The following is a 19606-nucleotide window of genomic DNA, read 5'->3' as shown; positions in this document are numbered from 1 at the left end:
TGCGACACTGAACGTGCCTCCCCCGCAGCAAGCGCACGCCACGGGGATGGCCGTAACTGGAGCGTAGGGGGCGCAGCGACCCTGCCAAGCGCTAACGCCAGACCTCCTCCTAAGGCAAGCAAAGACTATTTGACTCTTGGGCACATGGGAAGCAGTCACACCCTTTTAAAAAAAGTTACTGCTACAGGAAAGCTGTGCCAGAGTCCGTAATTACACTGCATATGCTCATTCCGCTTTCTTAGGGGAAAGGAGTACCACAGCCACAGAAACGCCTCAGCCCCTCTAAACAGCGATGTGATTGCCAGTTCATAGGGCTATTACAAGCATGCTGCTGCAGGTAGTAGTGTACTGAAGTGAAGAGGAGCGAGCTGTGGCCGAGGTACGCAGGCTCCAGAAGGCCTGTCAAAACTCAAAACCGTTCACCCAACAGATGTGGAACGGAGGAAGGAGGTAATGAGTAGTTTTCCTTTTTTAAAAGGTCATAATACTGATTAAAAGAGTAGAAAGAAAAGGGTATGAGTATTTTACAGAATCAGACACCACGGAAAGTATGGAATAAGCAATCTCTAACCAGGGACAGAGTTTTCTATGTTTAGAATAGCCCTTAAACATTTTCAGCCCTAGTAGGATAGTTCAGAAGGCTCTTTCTTTTTGAAGCACTCTGTTCCCACCCATCACCAGTTCAGTACATGGTTATGAGTCTTCCCCCCAGGAGGAAGACCTGGAGCTTTGTTTTTGCACAGTTTTATCTTAAAGATGTAACATACAATAGTAGCTCCCTTCAATATTTTTTTCCCTGTATCCTGCCCTCTGGCACTGCCACCTAGGCTCAAGCCCTGCAGCACATACACAAGCTTAGAGAGCTGAAGACTACTTCAGGACAATAAAGACAGGAAACTCCATTCTGAGTTCCAGTACATAGATGCTTCATTAGAGTCATACATCAGTGAATGAACTGATGATTTCAAAACTTGCCAGTAAAAATTACGTTTCAAAACATTTAAGAAATAATGTAAAGTTCACTTTTATATGTATAAATCAGTTTGCAGTTGCACATAAAGCAAAATAAAGACAAAATACCCATCAATTTCCAGTGTTTTACAGGGATGTTTTGTCTCCACTTACTACAGTATAGGCTTGAAGTATTTTTATGCCACTTCCAAAACAGCCTCACTTTTATTCACCCAGAAGACCATGTTAAGTAGGAACACTACTTAGCTTAAGGTCCACAAGGTTCTATTTGTGTAAAAGGTAATCCCACTCGCAAAAAGAAAAAAACATCGTATTTATGGATCCTAAAGAAACAATTAAAGGGAACCCACCCCAGAAAGGGGCAACTAAAGTTCATCCTCAGCAGGAAAACATTCTTTCCAGAAGATGGCCAGCAACATGCTCTTCTCAGGGCATCATCATTTTTCAGCACATAAGAAGTGCCATACAAACATTAAATTTACACCAGCAATTTGTAAAATGGAAATAGAAATTCAAGTAGGAAAGCTGGCCCACAAAGATTAAATGATTTGTCAGACTAGAGTGTCACAGTGCAGAACTCTATGGCTTCTAGGCCCGGTTTAGTTCATTAGACCACAGAAAGGGTCTTATCAATTCTCTTTATCATTAAAATGGAAAAATTAATGTTAAAAGTATTAAACTAATCAAAGTTCACATGCTTTTCAGATATACATCAAGGCTCAATTTTGCACAACTCCTATACACCTTAGAAGGAGTTGCAAAAACATATCTGAGGGCCAAAGTTATAGGTAAATGTTCCCCCTACACCAATACAATCCTTTTAAACTGCTGTAACAGGCCTGATATGTAAAGTAATACAGTATCCGTAGCAAATGCTAAAATTAAACATATTACATCCATCTTTACCTACTTGTTGAATGAAACCAACAAGGTAGTGAAGCTAAAGAGCCAGCAGCAATGACTCCCCACATTGCCTAGGTTGTAGCTAGTGATATTTGCTTTGAGCAGTAAACAATTTTAAAAGTCTACAATATTTACTGAATTACATCTTAAAGAACTAGAAGGCTTCAGGATACATTGGTGTCTCCAGAGTTCTAGCTACAGCATAATATTAACAGAGGAAGAGCTAGGACCGAGAGCCAGGTAGTTAGAAAGTACAACTCTTAGGCAACAGCTGCCAACATTGAAACAGAACCAGGAGCAGAAGGTACAGAATAAAATTTTAGCTTCCAATTTAGTTTTTAAATGGAAAGAGTTGAGTTTAGTTACTTTTTTTGAATTAGCATCTTAAAGAGAAACTGGTATTTTTACCAGCTTGCTCACATGTGAATTACACTGATACAAAACCAGTCTCATTTTGAAACAGATACAGAAAAAATGCACTAGTCATTACATCTCCAAATGCGAGAATTTTAATCTGAAAGACTGAATCCTGGCGTTTGTGGACTGTTTGGAAAATGAGTGCCATTTGTAGTATCTTCATAAAAAATGGCAAGAATCCAGCCTCTTACTACCTTAAACTGTAGTAGTTTACATACACAGTTTCTAATGGATCAGGTCATCTCCTGCAGTAGCAGGTGTCTCAAATCTGTGAATGAGAGGAGAATGGCAAAGAGGCTGCACTGGGGCTGAGAAAGGAAAGGTCTCTATAACGAGAAGTAGTTAATAGGAAGTGTTGGCATGTCCAAGTTCCTGGTCCCCAATAGGAAAATAGTCTTTAGCTCACATAGTCCTTTCCTACATGCGGATAGTAGCAGGGAGATGAACCAAGGCTTTGTAGTGGTGATGAGCCAAAATGGAACAACCCTCCATGTGGCTACTGTGGGAAACAGAATCCCATGGTGGGTGAAACAAGTCATGTTGGTGGTGATCCTATTGGGATTAGACTCCTGTGGCTGGCAGCACAGGGGAAAGGCCATTCCTCAGCGTAGCAGATGGGTCTCATCTCTCCTGTGGATGGTTGGAGTAGGTGTACAAGGTTAATTTCTCTGGTGATGCTTGGTGAGGGTTTCAGGCTATATGAGGGAGATAGCAACAGATCAGTGAAGATGCAGTTAGTCTCTGTGGAGATGGCAGATAGTGCCATAGAGATGGCAGCTGAAGATGGACAAGGCCTATCTCTCTAGTCCCACTAAGGCAGCAGCAGGTGGGTGGGGCAGGCCTCTCTTTCTGGTGGGAGACTGACTCCCCTATGGAAGTGGCAGCAGGCAACTGAAGCCAGTCTGCCTGGGGGGACTCAGGCCCCCTGCCCAGAGGGGCTGATCATCTCTTGAAGCACCAGGTGGAGCAGGTGGTTCTGTTCAGGGCTGAGCAGCGGCCAGAGCTCTGCCTGCAGCACCTTGAGCGCCTCCAGGTCCTTCTCCTGACAGGCCATGACAGTGGACTGCAGCAGGAGGAAGAGGCCAGGGGGCAGGTACCCTGCCTGGGGGAGCTGCCCAGCCCCCGCCCCACTCTCGAAGGCCTCCCAGCAGTATTTCTCCAGGGTCTGGGCATGCTCGGGCAGCAGCTTGGGCGGTGGCGGCTGGAGCAGCAGGAGGAGCAGCACCCGGGACACCTCGCAGCGCACCAACACCTCCAGGAAGGCACCACTGGGCGGGCTGGGCCCGGCCTGGGCCAGCAGCTGCGCCTGGGTGAGCGCTGCTAGGGCCCCGTCGTAGTCGCGGGTGAGCAGCAGGCAGGAGGCCAGCTCGCCCAGGCAGCGCAGCGCCTCCAGGGGCAGCTCGGCGGCTGCCAGCAGCTCGGCAGCGCGCTGGAAGTGCGGGGCGGCCTGGCCAGGTTGCTCCATGTCCCGTAGCGCCGAGCCCAGCTCCAGGCAAAGGCCTGCCGCCAGCGCCGGCTGCCCCAGTTCCAGGTGCAGGCGGGCGGCGAAGGCGAAGCAGCTGTGCGAGGCCTGCAGATGCTCGGCGAAGCCGCCGCTCAGGCTCAGCCGCTGCTGCAGGTCCCGCTCCTGGCGCAGGAAGAGGCGAGCGGCCTCGGTCAGGGCCTGCGCCTCGCCGGGCCCGTGGAAGAGGCTCTGGGCGCAGCGGGCCACGGCCAGCTGGCACCAGGCGGCGTAGGGCAGGCTCTCCTGGGCCCGCAGCTCCCGGGCCAGCACCCCGAACTGCTCCGCCGCCTCCGACACGTTCGGCTTCCGCAGGAACCTCTTCCGCAGCTTGGCCGACACCAGCCGGTACCGCGCCAGGAAGTCCCCGTCCCAGCCCCCGCCGGGGCCGGCCGCCCCCAATCCCCCGGGGCCAGCTGGGCCCGAGCCACCCGCCGCCGCCATCCGCGCACCGGCTGCCGCCCGGAAGTGAAACCGTCGCGTGCCAGCCAATGGGCAGCCGCCTGATCGGAAGAGGCTGCGCACGACTCCTGCAGAGAAGGGGCGTGGCTAACGGGAATGTGATGCACCCCCGGGAGCAGGCAAGAGGCGGGGTTGAGGTTTCCGCCGCTTCGTGAGAAGGGAGGGGGGAGTCGGTCCCCCGTCTGTTGAGAGGGGATGTACGGGGGGAGTTGGCTCGGGTCCCCAAAGCCCTGGGAGGCTGAGGGGTAGCGGCTCCCTGGGGAGTGGGGCGGAGTAGGGGTGTGGTGCCCCAGCTTGTGAGGGGAACAGCCCCAGATCCTTGCAGCCCAGCCCATCAGGCCTGAAACCCCGTCATGGGGCCATGGCGCAGGCCCCCCCGGGCTACGGCATCACCGTTACACAGTGACACAGGCAGCCCACGGGCACGGCGCTGGGCAAGCCCCACAAACCAGAGGCAGGCTCCATCTGGGAAAAGGGCTAGCTCCCCAAACCCGCCCTCCACCTGGCAGCATGGTCAGCAGCACATCCAGCCCTCCCTGCCTCACCTCAGAGCCTTCATTAGTGTGTATCCATTCACAGAGTCCAAGCATAGGCTAGTGGCCTCCCAGTGACATAAAAATGGTCCAAAGAGACTACCAGCTCCCAACACAACAAAACAAGAGGGTAACAAACAACAGAGTGGAAGGGATGGGGGGGGGAAAAGGACACAATTACATGCTCGTTCGGTATTGCGTGCTGCATCTTGGAGTTTAGTTACATAGAGTAACAGTTTGCCAGAACCCGCAACCTTATTTTTAGCGCTTCTGTAGAATTAACCCTAGCACCACTGCACCATGGCACTCGCTGCTGTAGGTGATCCTCTATATGGCTCAGCCTACCCAGATCCAGCCATGGGATAGAGTAGGCAACACAAGAAATATCTAATATGCTGTAATTCAGGAATCTGAAACTGATGTGGGGTGAATTTCTCTGAAGAAAAGTTCTGTTTTTTAAGAATCTGATTGGGTTTTTTGGGTCTTAAAAATCCAAGGCTGGTTTGTGCTCATCTTGTTTATTCTCAAGCCTCCCCAGGAAAAGGGGTGTAAGGGCTTGGGGGGCTATTTTGGGGAAATAGGAACTCCAAGTGGTCCTTTCCCTGTTCTTTGTCTAAATCACTTGGTGGTGGCAGCATACTGTTCAAATACAAGGTGAAATTTGTGCCTTGGGAAAGTTTTTAACCTAAGCTGGTAAAAATAAGCTTAGGGGGTTTTTCATGCAGGTCCCCACATCTGTACCCTAGAGTTCAGAGTGGGGAGGGAATCCTGACAAGGTGGACTTGTGTTTGTTGTCCAGGAGACCTAGGTTCCTGAAAGTGGATTGTACGAAGTCTATGTGCCCTTCCACTAGTTCTTTGGACTGACCCCTGACCAACCAGTCGTCCAGGTATGGGAAGACCTTCACTCCTCATTTCCTGACGGAGGCTGCTACCACTGCCATGCATTTCGTGAATACTTTCAGGACTGCTGGCACGCCAAAAGGCAGCTCCATGAACTGATAGTGATTCTGGTTTACTACAAATTGAAGGTATTTTCTGTGGCCTGGGAAGATGGCTATGTGAATGTACACATCCTTCAAGTTGAGGGCAGCATACCTGTCCCCTGGATCTAAGGAAGGAATAATCGAGGCTAGGGAGACCATGCGGAACTTCAGCTTCTTCATGAACTTGCTGAGGTTTTGAAGGTCTAGGATGGGTCTGAAATCCCCATTGGACTTTGGGATCAGGAAGTAGCGGGAGTAAAACCCCTGGCCTCTTAGCTGTTAGAACCTCCTCCACTGCCCCTACCCTTAGGAGTGACTGCACCTCCTGGGCCAGGAGATTTTTGTGAAGGGTCGGTCCTCAGGGGGACAGGGAGGGGAAGTGGAAAGGAAGGGAAGAAATAAACTGCAGGGTATATCCCACTTCTACCATATGAAGCACCCATCGGTCGGAAGTGATGTTGGCTCGTGCCCAGTAAAAGCTGGACAAACGGTCCACAAACATAGAGGTGACATCAGGGGTGAAAGTAAGATAAAAGACTTATCTGAGGCAGGGCCTCAGGTGAAAAGGGTGGGGGTCAGCCTTCCGCAGCCAGCTTTTCCATGCTGCCCGGCCTGTGCTGGCCGGGGCTCCAGCAGCGATTTAAAGGGTCTGGGGCCCACTTTCACCTCTGGGTGACATCCTAGTTATGGACTGGTGCACAGTCCTTGGGCGCACCCTCAAAAGTTTGCTTATTGCCCTTTGGTTGTCTCTTTCTGAAGCCTTTATTCCTTCGTCGACCGAAGTCGTGTCTCTGCTGGTGGTGAGGCGGGTAAAAATGGCACATGGGCTGAGGTTAGTAATGCTTCCAGGATTGGGATGGAGGGGAGGGGAGGGGCTGGAGTGTGATGGCCAAACAACTTCAGCATCGCCCTCAAATCTTTTAGGCTATGAAGCCGGGCATCCATTTGTTCTGAGAAAAGGGACTGTCCCTCAGATGGTATGTCCTGCACTGTCTGTTGGACCTCATGGGGTAGGCCAGACAACTGAATCCAGGAGTTTTGTCTCGTTACCATGCCTGTGGCTATCACCTGGGCTGCCACATCCATGGCATCTGAGGCCACCTGGAGGGATGCCTTGGCTATGGCCTTGCCTTCATCTGCCATGGCAGTAAACTCTGATCTAGAGTCCGATGGTAGGAGCTCCTTAAACTTCTGCATGGCTGACCAGGAATTAAAGTCATACCTGCTGAACAGCGCCTGGTGGTTCTTAACTGGAGAACTCCCGTGGAGTATATTTTCCTCCCTAAAAGGTCTAGTTTCCTGGCCTCTTTTGCCTTGGGTGATGGTCCCTGTTCCCCTTGCCTTTCCCTCTTGTTGGCTGCAGCAACAACCAGAGAACCCGGTGCAGGATGAGTGTACAGGTATTCATATCCCTTGTGGAGTGCGAAGTATTTCCTCTCCACTTGTTTAGCTGTGGGTTGAAGAGAGGCCATGGTGTGACAAAGTGCCCTTATGGGTCACAAGACAGCCTTATTCAGGGGCAAGGCTACTTTCGCTGGTCGTGAGGGGGTCACTATGTCTACCAAAGCCAGGGCTGACTCCATTATCTCCTCTACTTGGAGGTTGAGGTTCTGAGCCATCCGACGCAAGAGCTCCTGGTGAGCCTTGTAATCATTTTGCATCAGGGCTATGGTCATATTTGCTACTGCCTCATCAGGCGAAGATGACAAAGAGGCTTGTACAGTTACCAGATTGTAGGCTTATTTTTCAGGTTTTTGTTTTGTAATGTGAATCCTTATGCTATAATGGGTTAATGTTATGATGTTTGCGTGCTGCTTATGCACATTGCTGGTTTTGGATGCCATCTTGTTGGTATTGCCATATTGAATAGGGCTAAACAACAGCCTTTCTCTACAGAACTTTTGCATCATAGAGGTTATATGTATAAGGATGCTGCGCCCAGCAATGGTGGCTGTCTGCCATAGAGGCAGCCTGTGAACCCATCACTTTGCACACACTTTGAGAGTCAACTTCACTCACCTGCAAACAATCCAGGAGGATCCTGAGCATGTCCTGAGCCATACCATCTGCTCCATCTCAGCCAGGTTCCGTGTTCCTCCTGCAAACTCCATCTTAAGGCAGTGGAAGGTTCGGAGCCCAACAGCGGCTGCAGGGACTAGGTTCCTGGGAAACTGTCCGCTGTCCACTTGTCAGTCATTGCCATCACCCTGCAAGTACAAAAAGGGCTCTCATTAGGGATACCCATGGTTTGCTAAGGGTTAGTTGGGAGCCGGGCTTCAGGCCCAACTGGTTCTGACCACTATGCTGTTTTGCTCTGTTTATTGTTTCTCCCCCTTAACTGCGTTCACTTTCCCCAAATAAATAACACTTTGTTTGCACCTTAAACTTGAGTTAAGTTTTACTTACCTGGGGTGCTGGGTGGGGTGTGAGGGATTTTGTTTTACCAGGTGATAGATACTGGATGCTGGGGCCAAATCACAATCTTCTAATTTAGTTTAACTTTTGTGATAACTTCTTCAGTACAACAGGACCTTGTACATCCTCCGGTGCCGGCGGATCACCTGCAAGTGTGACCTGAGAGTCCCAGACTTCTGCCCTGGAGAAGGAACCCATCTCCAACAAGGATGGCGGGGGTGCCCTCGTCTCTGAGGCTGCTGAATGTGAGCATCCCGCATGGGAGCCCTGGGCCATGTCAGTCGTCCAAGAGGTTCATATCAGTCACTGGAGTGGCATCTGCCACTGGCCAGGAGGCCATGCTGCCGGAACGAGCCCCTGGGCCATGGCAGTAGAGCACATATGCTCCGTCCAGAGTCTGCTCCCTCACAAGCTGTATGAATCCACCTGTGATTCGGAGCCTGAGGACCCGCTCCTAAGCGATCATTGCGATGCTGTGCTCTTCGGTGCCAAATAATGGTGCTGAAATGGAGAGCGATGTCACTGTGGGAGCGGTGATGGGGAGTGGCGTGGTGATCATAGAATCGTAGAAGATTAGGGTTGGAAGAGACCTCAGTCATCTAGTCCAACCCCCTGCTCAAAGCAGGACCAGCGCCAACTAAACCATCTCAGCCAGGGCTTTGTCAAGCTGGGCCTTAAAAACCTCTAAGGGTGGAGATTCCACTACCTCCCTAGGTAACCCATTCCAGTTCTTCACTACCCTTCTAGTGAAATAGTGTTTCCTAATATCCAACCTAGACCTCCCCCCACTGCAACTGGAGACCATTGCTCCTTGTTCTGTCATCTACCATCACTGAGAACAGCTTACCTCTATCCTCTTTGTAACCCCCTTCAGGTAGTTGAAGGCTGAAATTCCCCCTCACTCTTCTCTTCTGCAGACTAAACAATCCCAGTTCCTTCAGCCTCTCCTCGTAAATAATGTGCCCCAGCCCCCTGATCATTTTCGTTGCCCTCTGCTGGACTATCTCCAATTTTTCCACATCCTTTCTGTACTGGGGGGCCCAAAACTGGACACAATACTCCAGATGTGGCCTCACCAGCGCCAAATAGAAATAATCACTTCCCTTGATCTGCTAGCAATACTCCTACTAATACAGTCCAATATGCCGTTAGCCTTCTTGGCAACAAGGGCACACTGCTGACTCATATCCAGCTTCTCATCCACTGTAATCCCCAGGTCCTTTTCTGCAGAACTGCTGCTTAGCCAGTCAGTCCCCAGCCTGTAGCGGTGCATGGGATTCTTCTATCCTAAGTGCAGGACTCTGCACTTGTCCTTGTTGAACCTCATCAGATTTCTTTTGGCCCAATCCTCCAATTTGTCTAGGTCACTCTGGACCCTATCCCTACCCTCCAGGATATCTACTTCTCCCCCTACCTTAGTGTCCTCCACGAACGTGCAGAGGGTGCAATCTATCCCATCATCCAGATCATTAATAAAGATGTTGAACAAAACCGTCCCCAGGACCAACCCCTGAGGCACTCCGCTTGATACCGGCTGCCAAATAGACATGATAGGGAGCAGTGCTATGATTCAGAGTGGTGGCAGGATCATGAGCTGTGCCACAATTGCAACTGATGCTGGGAGTGCGACCAGCACTGCGAATGAGATCGGTGCTGGGACTGTGACCGGTGCTGAGGTGAGGAGTGATGTGGCTGTGGCGACCGCGGCCACAGTGTTGAGCCTCTCGAAGATGAGCAAGACTGGGGGCGGTGCCTCACCATCATTGCTGGCTTGCCCAAGAACGGTGCTTGTCTTCTTGGAACCAGGCCCTGCGGTGCCTCAGCCCAGGGAACAGAGGCTCTGCGCCACCTCACATGCCTCTCGCATCGATGGTGCTCCTAGGGACGAATTTAATATAGGTGTTTTATTGATCCCCTCAGCACTACACAGCCTTGGTTCATCTCACGGTGAATGATGAAGGACCTGCCCCAGTGGTCCACAAGCCTAAGAGGGGAGTCCATCGGCACAAGACTCGACAGGTCCCCCGCTGGGGCTGGAGTCAGCAGCACCAGCTGAGTTGTGACCGATTGGGCATGGCCTGATGTGGGTCTTTCTCATGGGGGAATGCCCCCAGTCTGACTTTTTTGTCCTCTTCTTCGGCACCAGAGACGGACAGCGGTGTCGTGCTGTCGGTGCTGCCTTCCTGGGTTCCAGAAAGGTGTGTTGGTGCCAGGAGGTGGTTGGTACTGGGGAACGCAGGCCACGCTGTGTTTCTCTAATAGATGCTGGTGCGTTCCTGGTCAAAGAAGTGCTCAGTGCCGGGTCAGGTTGTCGCTCCGAAGAGGGGCACAGCGCCACCTCTATGAGGAGGAATTTCAACCAACTGTCTCTCTCCTTAGTTTTAGGTTTGAAAATCTGGCACTTTTCTTGGATTTGACCATCTCCCAGGCACTTCAAATAACTGTCGTGGGGATTACTGATTGGCATATGTCATAAACATTCAGCTAAGGGTAGCATAAAATCCCTCCTTTACCTGTAAAGGGTTAAGAAGGTCAAATAAAAGGGGAGAACATACTTTCAAATCTGTGGGGAAAGGTTTTTGCTTTGTCTCTTTGTGGGGGTTCTCTCGGAGCTAGAGAGGAACCAGGGGCAGGAAAAACCATCTCTTAAAACCCTGCCTGAAATAAAATCGAAGATTACAAAAATTGTAAGTAAAGCAAGGAAAGGCGTTAGATTATCTTTTATTTTAGCTTGTGAATTTTCCCTGTGCTAAGAGAGAGGTTTATCCCTGTTTTTTGTAACTTTAAAGTTTTGCCTAGAGGGGAATCCTCTCTGTTTTGAATCTGATTACCCTGTAAAGTTACCTTCCATCCTGATTTTACAGAGGTGCTTCTTTTACTTTTTTTTCTTTATAATGAAGTTCTGTTTTTAAGAATCTGGTTTATCTATTTGGTTGATATATTATTCTCAAGCCTACCCAGGAAAGGGAGTGAAAGGGCTTGGGGGGATATTTTAGGGAAACAGGAACTCCAAGTGGTCCTTTTCCTGAATCTTTGTCTAACTCACTTTGTGGTGGTAGCAGTACCCATCCAAGGACAAGGAAGGATTTGTACCTTGGGGAAGTTTTTAACCTAAGCTGGTAGAACCTAAGCTTAGGGGGTCCTTCATGCGGGTCCCCACATCTGTACCCCAGAGTTCAGAGTGGGGAGTGAACCCTGACAGCATGTGTTTGCGGCACGCCACACACGGTTTGAAGCCCTGGGAACGAAGCATGCACTGGAGTCCGGGCATGCTAGCCCCGCAGGGCAGGAGTTTACAAGTATTCTATTAACTACCTTACTAACTTATTCTAACTAACTATTTGTACTTATTTACAATTTATTTGCAGGAAAAAGATCACTATGGGGTATTGCTTCCTGAGCAAGAGATAAGAGCATTCCAGCGACAGCCACGGAGGGAAAGAAGGAACTGAGGAGGCAATGGGCAGGTGCCTATATACTGCACCATGGAGGCGCCACTCCAGAATCAACCTGATGGATACCACTAGGGGAAAAATGTCCTGCAATGGTGAACACAATGTGCACACTCCTCTATTGGAATGGACATGAGCAAGCACTCAAAGAAGAATCATGAGTAATATCAGGAAACAAAACAAAAGGAAATCTAACGCATTTCTAGCTAGATTACTTACTAATTTAACAGGAGTTGCAAGGCTGCATTCCTGATCTGTTCCCGGCAAAAGCATCACACAGACAGACGAACCCTTTGTTCTCCCGCCTCCAGATTTGAAAGTATCTTGTCCCCTCATTGGTCATTTTGGGTCAGGTGCCAGTGAGATTATCTTAGCTTCTTAACCCTGTACAGGTGAAAGGGTTTTGCCTCTGGACAGGAGCGATTTTATAGCACTGTATACAGAAAGGTTGTTACCCTTCCCTTTATATTTATGACACCCACAATGCCTGTTCTAGCTACTCTGGTCATCACTTTGAACTCTACTGCCCTGCCCTCAGGTGACCAACCGTCAGACCCGCCCTTTAAATTCTCTGAGAATTTTGAAAATCGCCTTCCTGTTTGCTCAGCCAGGCATGGAGTGCTCTCAGCGCATCTTTCCAGGTGACCATACCTCCATGCGCCAGGCGATTCCCTGTATGGAGCAATGGCGAGGTGCTGGACCTCATCAGTGTTTGGGGGGAGGGAGCTGTCCAGTCCCTACTGCGCTGCAGCCATAGGAATTATAATACCTTTGGGCAGATATCAAGGGACATGATGGAAAGGGGCCATGACTGGGACTGGGTTAAAGTGAAGGAGCTGCAGAATGCCTACCGCAAAGCCCTTGAGGCAAACAGCCACTCCAGTGCTGCCCCCGCGACCTGCCATTTTTACAAAGAGCTGGATTGATACTTGGGGGTGACCCCATCTCCACTCCGAAGACCACCATGGACACTTCAGAGGCCGTAGCAGCACAGAGTTCAACAAGGTAGGAGGAGGAAAGTGGGAGCGAGGGTGCTGAGGAGGAGGGGAGCCCAGAGCCAGAGGATGCATGCAGCCAGGAACTGTTTTCAAGCCAAGAGGAAGGTAGCCAGTTGCAGCAGACGGTGCTTGGAGAAGAACAAACAGCAGAGGAGGTGCCCAGTAAGTGGCTTTTATTTTGGGAAGGTAGTTGTTCAGTGCGGGCTCTTGGGGAGAGGAGGGTTCCAGAAAGAAGGGATAGGGCTGCGTGCATGCCTAGATGCAGAATAGTGCGTTGATATGCTCTCTCACAGCACGGTAATTGGCCTCAGTGATCTCTTTGAAGGTCTCACGCAGAAGCTGGGCAATCCGCTTGCGCATGTTCCTTGGCAGAGCAACTGTACTCCTTGTCCCACTAAGGCTAACATGTCCGTGCCACTGTGCCGTGAGGGGTGGCGGGACAATTGCTGCACACAGGCAAGCAGCATATGGGCCAGGGCGGAATCTGCATTGAAGTAGAAGACCCTCCCTTGCTTCCCTGGTTACCCTCAGCAGCAAGATATCTTCCAGGACAAACTCACCCTGTGGAAAATGTGGGGACAGTGTTCAGTATAGGGGCCCCTGCAGCTGTTGGCTCTCCCCAAGGCACATAACCAACCCCAGAGGACAGTACGGCCCTGAAACAATCAGTCCCCCTTGCCCCTGTGCTTACCATTTTGGGGCTCCTGTGGGTTATGAGCGCTCGCTTTGGGATGGGCACTTTCTGCTATTGTGTACACTGTACTTTAAGTACGGCCAAATCATTGCTCTGTCTAGTGTGAACAGTGCTCCCTCTGTTAACTGTTGCATTTTGGCTTTACAGATGCAACCCTGAGATCCCAGTCGTCCTTGTTATCAATGGCTGAAAGACTGCAAAGACTCAGGAAGCAGCTGTGAAGAACCAAAGAGGACCTACTGCATGAAGTCATGCAGCAGTCCCTTACTGAAAATCAAAAAATACAGGAGTGGCGGGAGACTGAAAGAAGGCAGAATGCGGATCACTGGCACCAAAGCACGAAGCGACTCATAAGCATTATGAGCACCAAGCAGACTCGATACAGGCACTCATAGCACTGCAGATGGAGCAGATCTGCGCCTGCCCCCCCCCCACAGCCCTTGTCCCAAAACTCTTTCCCTTGTGCCCCCATGTCACCGCCAATCCACTTCCCCCAACATCTGGTTTCTTTTCACCACCAGCTGCCTCCAAAATCTGTAGGTTCACCACCCAGCCCTGCAATCTACGACCCTTACCCACAGCACTCAACCCCCATCACCATGCAGTATAGCCATCCTGAAGTGCAGTACTCATTGCACGGCACTCCAGACAGGAAGGCTGAATATGATAACAGGACATATGGAAAGCTGTGATTGTCCCGTTCCCCACCCCGCCTCCTTCCCTCCTCCCACACAGCACAGAAGTGTCATGCCCTTTCTGTTTCCCAAGCGGTTGTATTTCTTTTCAATAAATGAATTTTTTTGGCTTTGAAAACATTCTTTATTGCATTAAGTAAAAGATACCGTAGCCCAGGAAAGCAACAAGCACTGCAAGTCAGTGCATCATACGTAGCAAACCCAGATGCCTACAAGCACAGGAACCACTGCACTTCACTCCCGTGCAGGGCACCAAACATTACTCGTGGCTTTCAGCATCAAATTGCTCCCTCACGGCTTCCCAAATCCTTAAGGTCCTGCGCTGGGCCCCTCTAATAGCTCTGCTCTTTGGCTATTCAAATTCAGCTTCTAGGTGTTGAACCTCTGTGGTCCATGTCTGAGTGAAGCTTTCACCCTTCCCTTCACAAATGTTATGGAGGGTACAGCACAAGGCTATAACTGTGGGGATGTTGTCATTGGCCAGGTCCAGCTTCCCATACAGACAGCGCTAGAGGCCATTTAAACGGCCAAAAGCACGCTCAACAGTAATTCTGCACTGACTCAGCCTGTTGTTGAACCACTCCTTACTGCTGTCAAGGCTCCCTGTGTAGGGTTTCATGAGCCACGGCATTAAAGGGTAAGCGGGGTCTCCAAGGATCACAATGGGCATTTTGACTTCCCCTATGGTGATCTTCTGGTCTGGGAAGAAAGTCCCAGCGTGCAGCTTCCTGAACAGACCAGTGTTCCGAAAGATGCGTGCGTAATGCACCTTTCCGGGCCAGCCTGCGCTAATGTCCATGAAACGCCCACTGTGATCCACAAGCGCCTGGAGAACCATAGAGAAATACCCCTTAAGATTTACGTACTTGGAGGCTAGGTGCTCTGGTGCCAGAATTGGAATATGTGTCCCATCTATTGCCCCTCCTCAGTTAGGGAAACCCATTTGTGCAAAGCCAGCCACAATGTCATGCACGTTGCCCAGAGTCATGGTTCTTCTGAGCAGGATGCAATTAAAGGCCCTTCAAACTTGAATCAACACGATTCCAATGGTCGACTTTCCCACTCCAAACTGATTAGTGACTGATCGGTAGCTGTCTGGAGTTGCCAGCTTCCAGATTGCAATAGCCACCCACTTCTCCACCAGCAGGGCAGCTCTCAATCTCATGTCCTTACGCCACACAGTGGGGGCGAGCTCAGCCCATAGTCCGATGAAAGAGGCTTTCCTCATCCAAAAGTTCTGCAGCCACTGCTTGTCATCCCAGACTTGCATGACGATGTGATCCAACCACTCAGTGCTTGTTTCCCGAGCCCAAAAGTGACATTCCACTGTGGTGAGCATGTCCGTGAATGCCACAAGCAATTTTGTGTTATATGCATTATGAGAGTTGACATCATCGTCGGACTTCTCACTGTCACTTTGTAGCTTAAGGAGTAACTCGACTGCAATTCGTGACGTGCTGGCAAGACCCATCAGCATATTCCTCACAAGTTCAGGATCCAGTCTGTGGGAACACAGACCGAAAGGGAAGACAGAGAGCACAGTACAAAAAATGTTGAAATATGGTGCCAAATGTGGACAGGAGCCCAGAGATTGCTGGGATGCAAAGCGATGCATCACGGGGCATTGGGGCAGGACCCAGAATGCCCACCCCCACCCCCTTCCCACAAGCCACAGCACCAGAATGGGAAGAGGTGCTCTGTGGGATAGCTGCCATTGTGCACCGCTCCCAATGCTGCTGCAAGTACCGCAAATGTGGCCATGCAACTGCGCTTGCAGCTGACAGTGTGAACACATGGCAGCACTTTCTCTGGCACTTTCAGCACTTTCTGCTGCGGTCTCCAAGGGCTGGTTTAACTCACAGCGCTCTACACCTCCAAGTGTAGCCATGTCCCATGAGGGCGAAGGTAGGCTTTATGCCACCATAATAAAAATTGAAAATTTCATGACCATTTTATTACATTAAATCATGTTTTAAAATCATCACAAATATTAAAGTTGGCTACTCAAGCCTTCTGTGAATCACTACATCTGCATCCTTATTGGTTTCTTATTGGTTTCTTGTTGTAATTTTGCACAATTCTGTTAATTAACTATTTGAATGCAGTGCATTCATCTTTGGTGGCTTCTTGTGTGTCCAGTACTTCCAGTCCTTCATGATATGCACATGATCAGGCAGAAGAGAACTTCTTTCAGAACACAAAATTATATTCAATGAGGAAAAAGAACAATCAGCTATGGCTGCTGTGACTGGGAGTAGCAAGAGATGAATTCCTACTTTCATCCCAGGAAACGGCACAAAGATTGGGTCAAACCACTAGTGATAATAAAGAAGAAGTTGAAGTCAAATCTTCATTTGTTTGCCATATGATATTCCACTCTGTGTTCAAATTCTCTGTTCTGTCCTGATCACATGGCAGCCCCATTGCTGGTAGGGCCTTACTCCACTCAACTGTCAGTGTGTCATAAAACAGGCATCAGTAAAAGCTATGTAGAGGTTGAATAGAAACCAGAAGTCGCTGTTGTAGATTTGCAAGAATCAAGTCTGTATACTTTTTCAGCTGGCTTAACAAACCCTTGTTCTCTTCACTTAAGGATTCAGTATAAGTACCTTCATTAGTCAACTGCTGCAATGAAGTCTTTGTTTCTTCCAATATGTTTTCAATGGATCTCTCTCTGATTGATCCAAGTGTAGCTTCTGTGTCTGGACAAAGACATACTACTGTTGTAGCAGATGCCTGGATCTAGTACTTACAAGTGGAAAAGGTCAGGCTTGACAAAGCCGTGGCTGGGATGATTTAGTTGTGGATTGGTCCTGCTTTGAGCAGGGGGTTGGACTAGATGAGCTCCTGAGGTCCCTTCCAATTCTGATAATCTATGATTCTAAAAACAGTCACAAAAACATTTCCATTAGTCCTAGTTTTGGTAATTTCCTTTTAAAACACAAATCAAAAAGCCAACAATATTTAGTGCTTTTCATTTATAAATCTCACAGTGTTTTACAGAGGAAGGTCAATATCATTATTCCCATCTGGAAAATAGGGACACTGAGGCACAGTGTGGGGTGAGGGGGAGGTACAGAATAAACATCCCAACCTGTGGCCAGAGCAGATACATACCCTCTTTGCAGTTGCTGTATCAGACCCTGTGATTCCTGCACACTGGTCTATTAACATTCCTTGCCACACCCTCTGGATACATGTAACCATGGCCTTTTTCCATTCCTTGGCCCATTCCTTAAGCCCCTTTCTGTAGTGGCCTATGCATAGCTAGCATGGAACCCAGTTCTGTCACATGCAGGAGGTACAGTGTACTCTGAGCACCTACTGATCAGTTACCCATTCACATGTAGTGTAACCACGATGGCTCTGCTACATTCAACAAAAGTGTGCACAGCTGACATTCACTCTTATGAGGGTTGCACATGGCAACAATCAGACCCCGTAGTTTTCGCAAGGGCAGCGTAACCAAAATATACTTGTTTATCATCAGAATTTGTCTTAACTTTATTTGTCTTACTTAGAGACTGTTCCTTTGCAATCTATAAATGGCAAAGGCTCACTCCTTCAGGCTAATACTTAAAGCTTTCATGGAATGCTTAACACATGCTCTTACTTCTGAATTCAGAGCACAGTTCAAGTTGAGCAGGGCCGGCTCTAGGTTTTTGCCGCCCCAAGCAAAACATTTGCTGCCCCAAGCTCCGAGAGCGCAACTGCCCAAGGGGAAAAAGAAAAAAGGGTGGCCGGAATGCCACCCCTGGCATTGTGCCGCCCCAAGCATGTGCTTGCTTTCCTGGTGCCTGGAGCCAGTCCTGAAGTTGAGGGACAATATTATATTGATCCAGTGACTAGCCTCAATGCAAGAAAATTTCTGCCAGCTGATCCAAGTAATTGATCTCTTATGCAATGGTAAGCCAGGGACAGTGAAATACTATTTTTGCCAATTTTTAAAAGCATGAGAAAAAATAATATAGATAGTGTAATGGAGAAAAAAATTAAATGATAGGTAATGGCCAAGAATGGGGTTTATAAGACCTTTACATGAAGTTGAAACTTATCAACTGGTGTGGAGCTTGCTAGAAGCAACTCTCTGGCAGATTACTGACTTTTTTATTGAGGCATTATCTCCTGGATATTCAGATGGTGACAAAACACATTCTGCTAATCAAGATACTGTGCTGACCAGGAGAGAGATGTCTCTCTGTCTCTGCCGCAGCTGTGGTCAGAGCTGGGGCTGGGACAGAGGCGTCTCTCTCCCCTCCCCCCCACATAGTTTTGCATACCCCAACCTCCCTCAGGTCCCCATCATTGCACCTCCACCTCACCCCACTGCCCCCACCCACCCTACACATTCTCCACACTCACCTGTGTGTGCGCCTGCGTGGCTGGTGCACGGCCCTTGATGGCCTCTTGTGCAGCCGCACAGGTGCGCACCTTAGAGGGAACACAGCTCGGAAGCTCTGCCTAGCAGGGTGGTAGGATAGGGGTTTCTGCCCAGGAGGGATGGGGGAGCGGGGTCTCGGGGCTTCAGCTCTCTGTGGCATACCTGCTGGGGTTTGGGGCTTCAACAGGAGTGGGGCTGAAACCCCAAGCCCTGGCAGGTGTGCCCTGGCTCTCGAACTTCTGAAGATTGTCATATGCAGCTTGGTGGGTCAGTAAGTTTGGCCCCCTCTGACATAGACAATGGAGACTGCTTGACTCATGTCATAGCAAAGACTCTTTCCAGCAAGCTGGAAGAAACTATAAAAGACGGGAACTCAATACCTGGAAACACGCCTGGAGGACAAAGATTGAACTGGGGAGGTGGTCCCAGGCTGAAGGAGAGTCCCAGCCTGTGTATGGAAGATCTGTAACCTGCTTGTCTGTCTATCAGAGTGAGACGCTGCTTGATTCAAATCCTGTCTAGTTTATAGAACTCAGATTGCAATTTTACTTTATTTCTTAGGTAACCAACTTTGATCTGTATGCTTACTACTTATAATCACTTAAAATCTATCTTTCTGTGGTTAATAAATCTGTTTTATTAAAACTAAACTAAACTTTACTAAAACACTGTGTTTTGGTTGAAGTGCCATGGGAATCTCCTAGGGAACAAGAGCTGGTGCATTGTCCTCTCCACACTGAGGGAGGGGCGGACTGGGTTATAAACAACTTTGTACCTGAAAAGAGGCAACTAAGAGGGGATATGATAGAGGTCTATAAAATCTTGACTGGTGTGGAGAAAGTGAATAAGGAAGTGTTATTTACTCCTTCACGTAACATAAGAACACAGGGTCACCCAATGAAATTAATAGGCAGCTGGTTTAAAACAAACAAAAGAAAGTACTTTTTCACACAATGCACAGTCAACCTTTCAAACTTTTTGCAGGGGATGTTGTGAAGGCCAAAACTATAACAGGGTTCAAAACAGAACTAGATAAGTTCCTGGAGGATAGGTCCATCAATGGCTATTAGGATAGACAGGGATGGAACACCATACTCTGAGTGTCCCAAGCCTCTGTTCGCCAGAAGCTGGGAGTGGATGACAGGGGATGGATCGCTCAATGATTGCCTGTTCTGTTCATTCCCTCTGAAGTACCTGG

At 49.2% G+C, this 19606-nt stretch overlaps 1 protein-coding gene and 1 long non-coding RNA gene across 2 annotated transcripts; one reads left to right on the top strand and one right to left on the bottom strand.

Annotated features, from left to right (window-relative positions):
- Positions 1-902: 902 nt before the first annotated feature.
- On the bottom strand, positions 903-4274 carry LOC125642381 (40-kDa huntingtin-associated protein). The gene has a single exon (XM_048863634.2). It carries the CDS (start codon positions 4235-4237, stop codon positions 3209-3211), a length of 1029 nt encoding a protein of 342 aa, XP_048719591.1. The 5' UTR covers positions 4238-4274; the 3' UTR covers positions 903-3208.
- Positions 4275-8252: 3978 nt separating this feature from the next.
- Positions 8253-14118, top strand: LOC142073284 (uncharacterized). The gene is made up of 3 exons (XR_012670085.1): positions 8253-8433; positions 11557-12800; positions 13480-14118. It is a non-coding gene; the product is annotated as an uncharacterized LOC142073284 (long non-coding RNA).
- The last annotated feature ends 5488 nt before the right edge of the window (positions 14119-19606 follow it).

The sequence above is a fragment of the Caretta caretta genome, chromosome 9 (genome assembly GCF_965140235.1).
Source record: "Caretta caretta isolate rCarCar2 chromosome 9, rCarCar1.hap1, whole genome shotgun sequence".
Taxonomy (NCBI): Eukaryota; Metazoa; Chordata; order Testudines; family Cheloniidae; genus Caretta; species Caretta caretta.
Note: the sequence above shows the minus strand (reverse complement) of the source record. Positions and strands in the feature narration are given on the sequence as shown.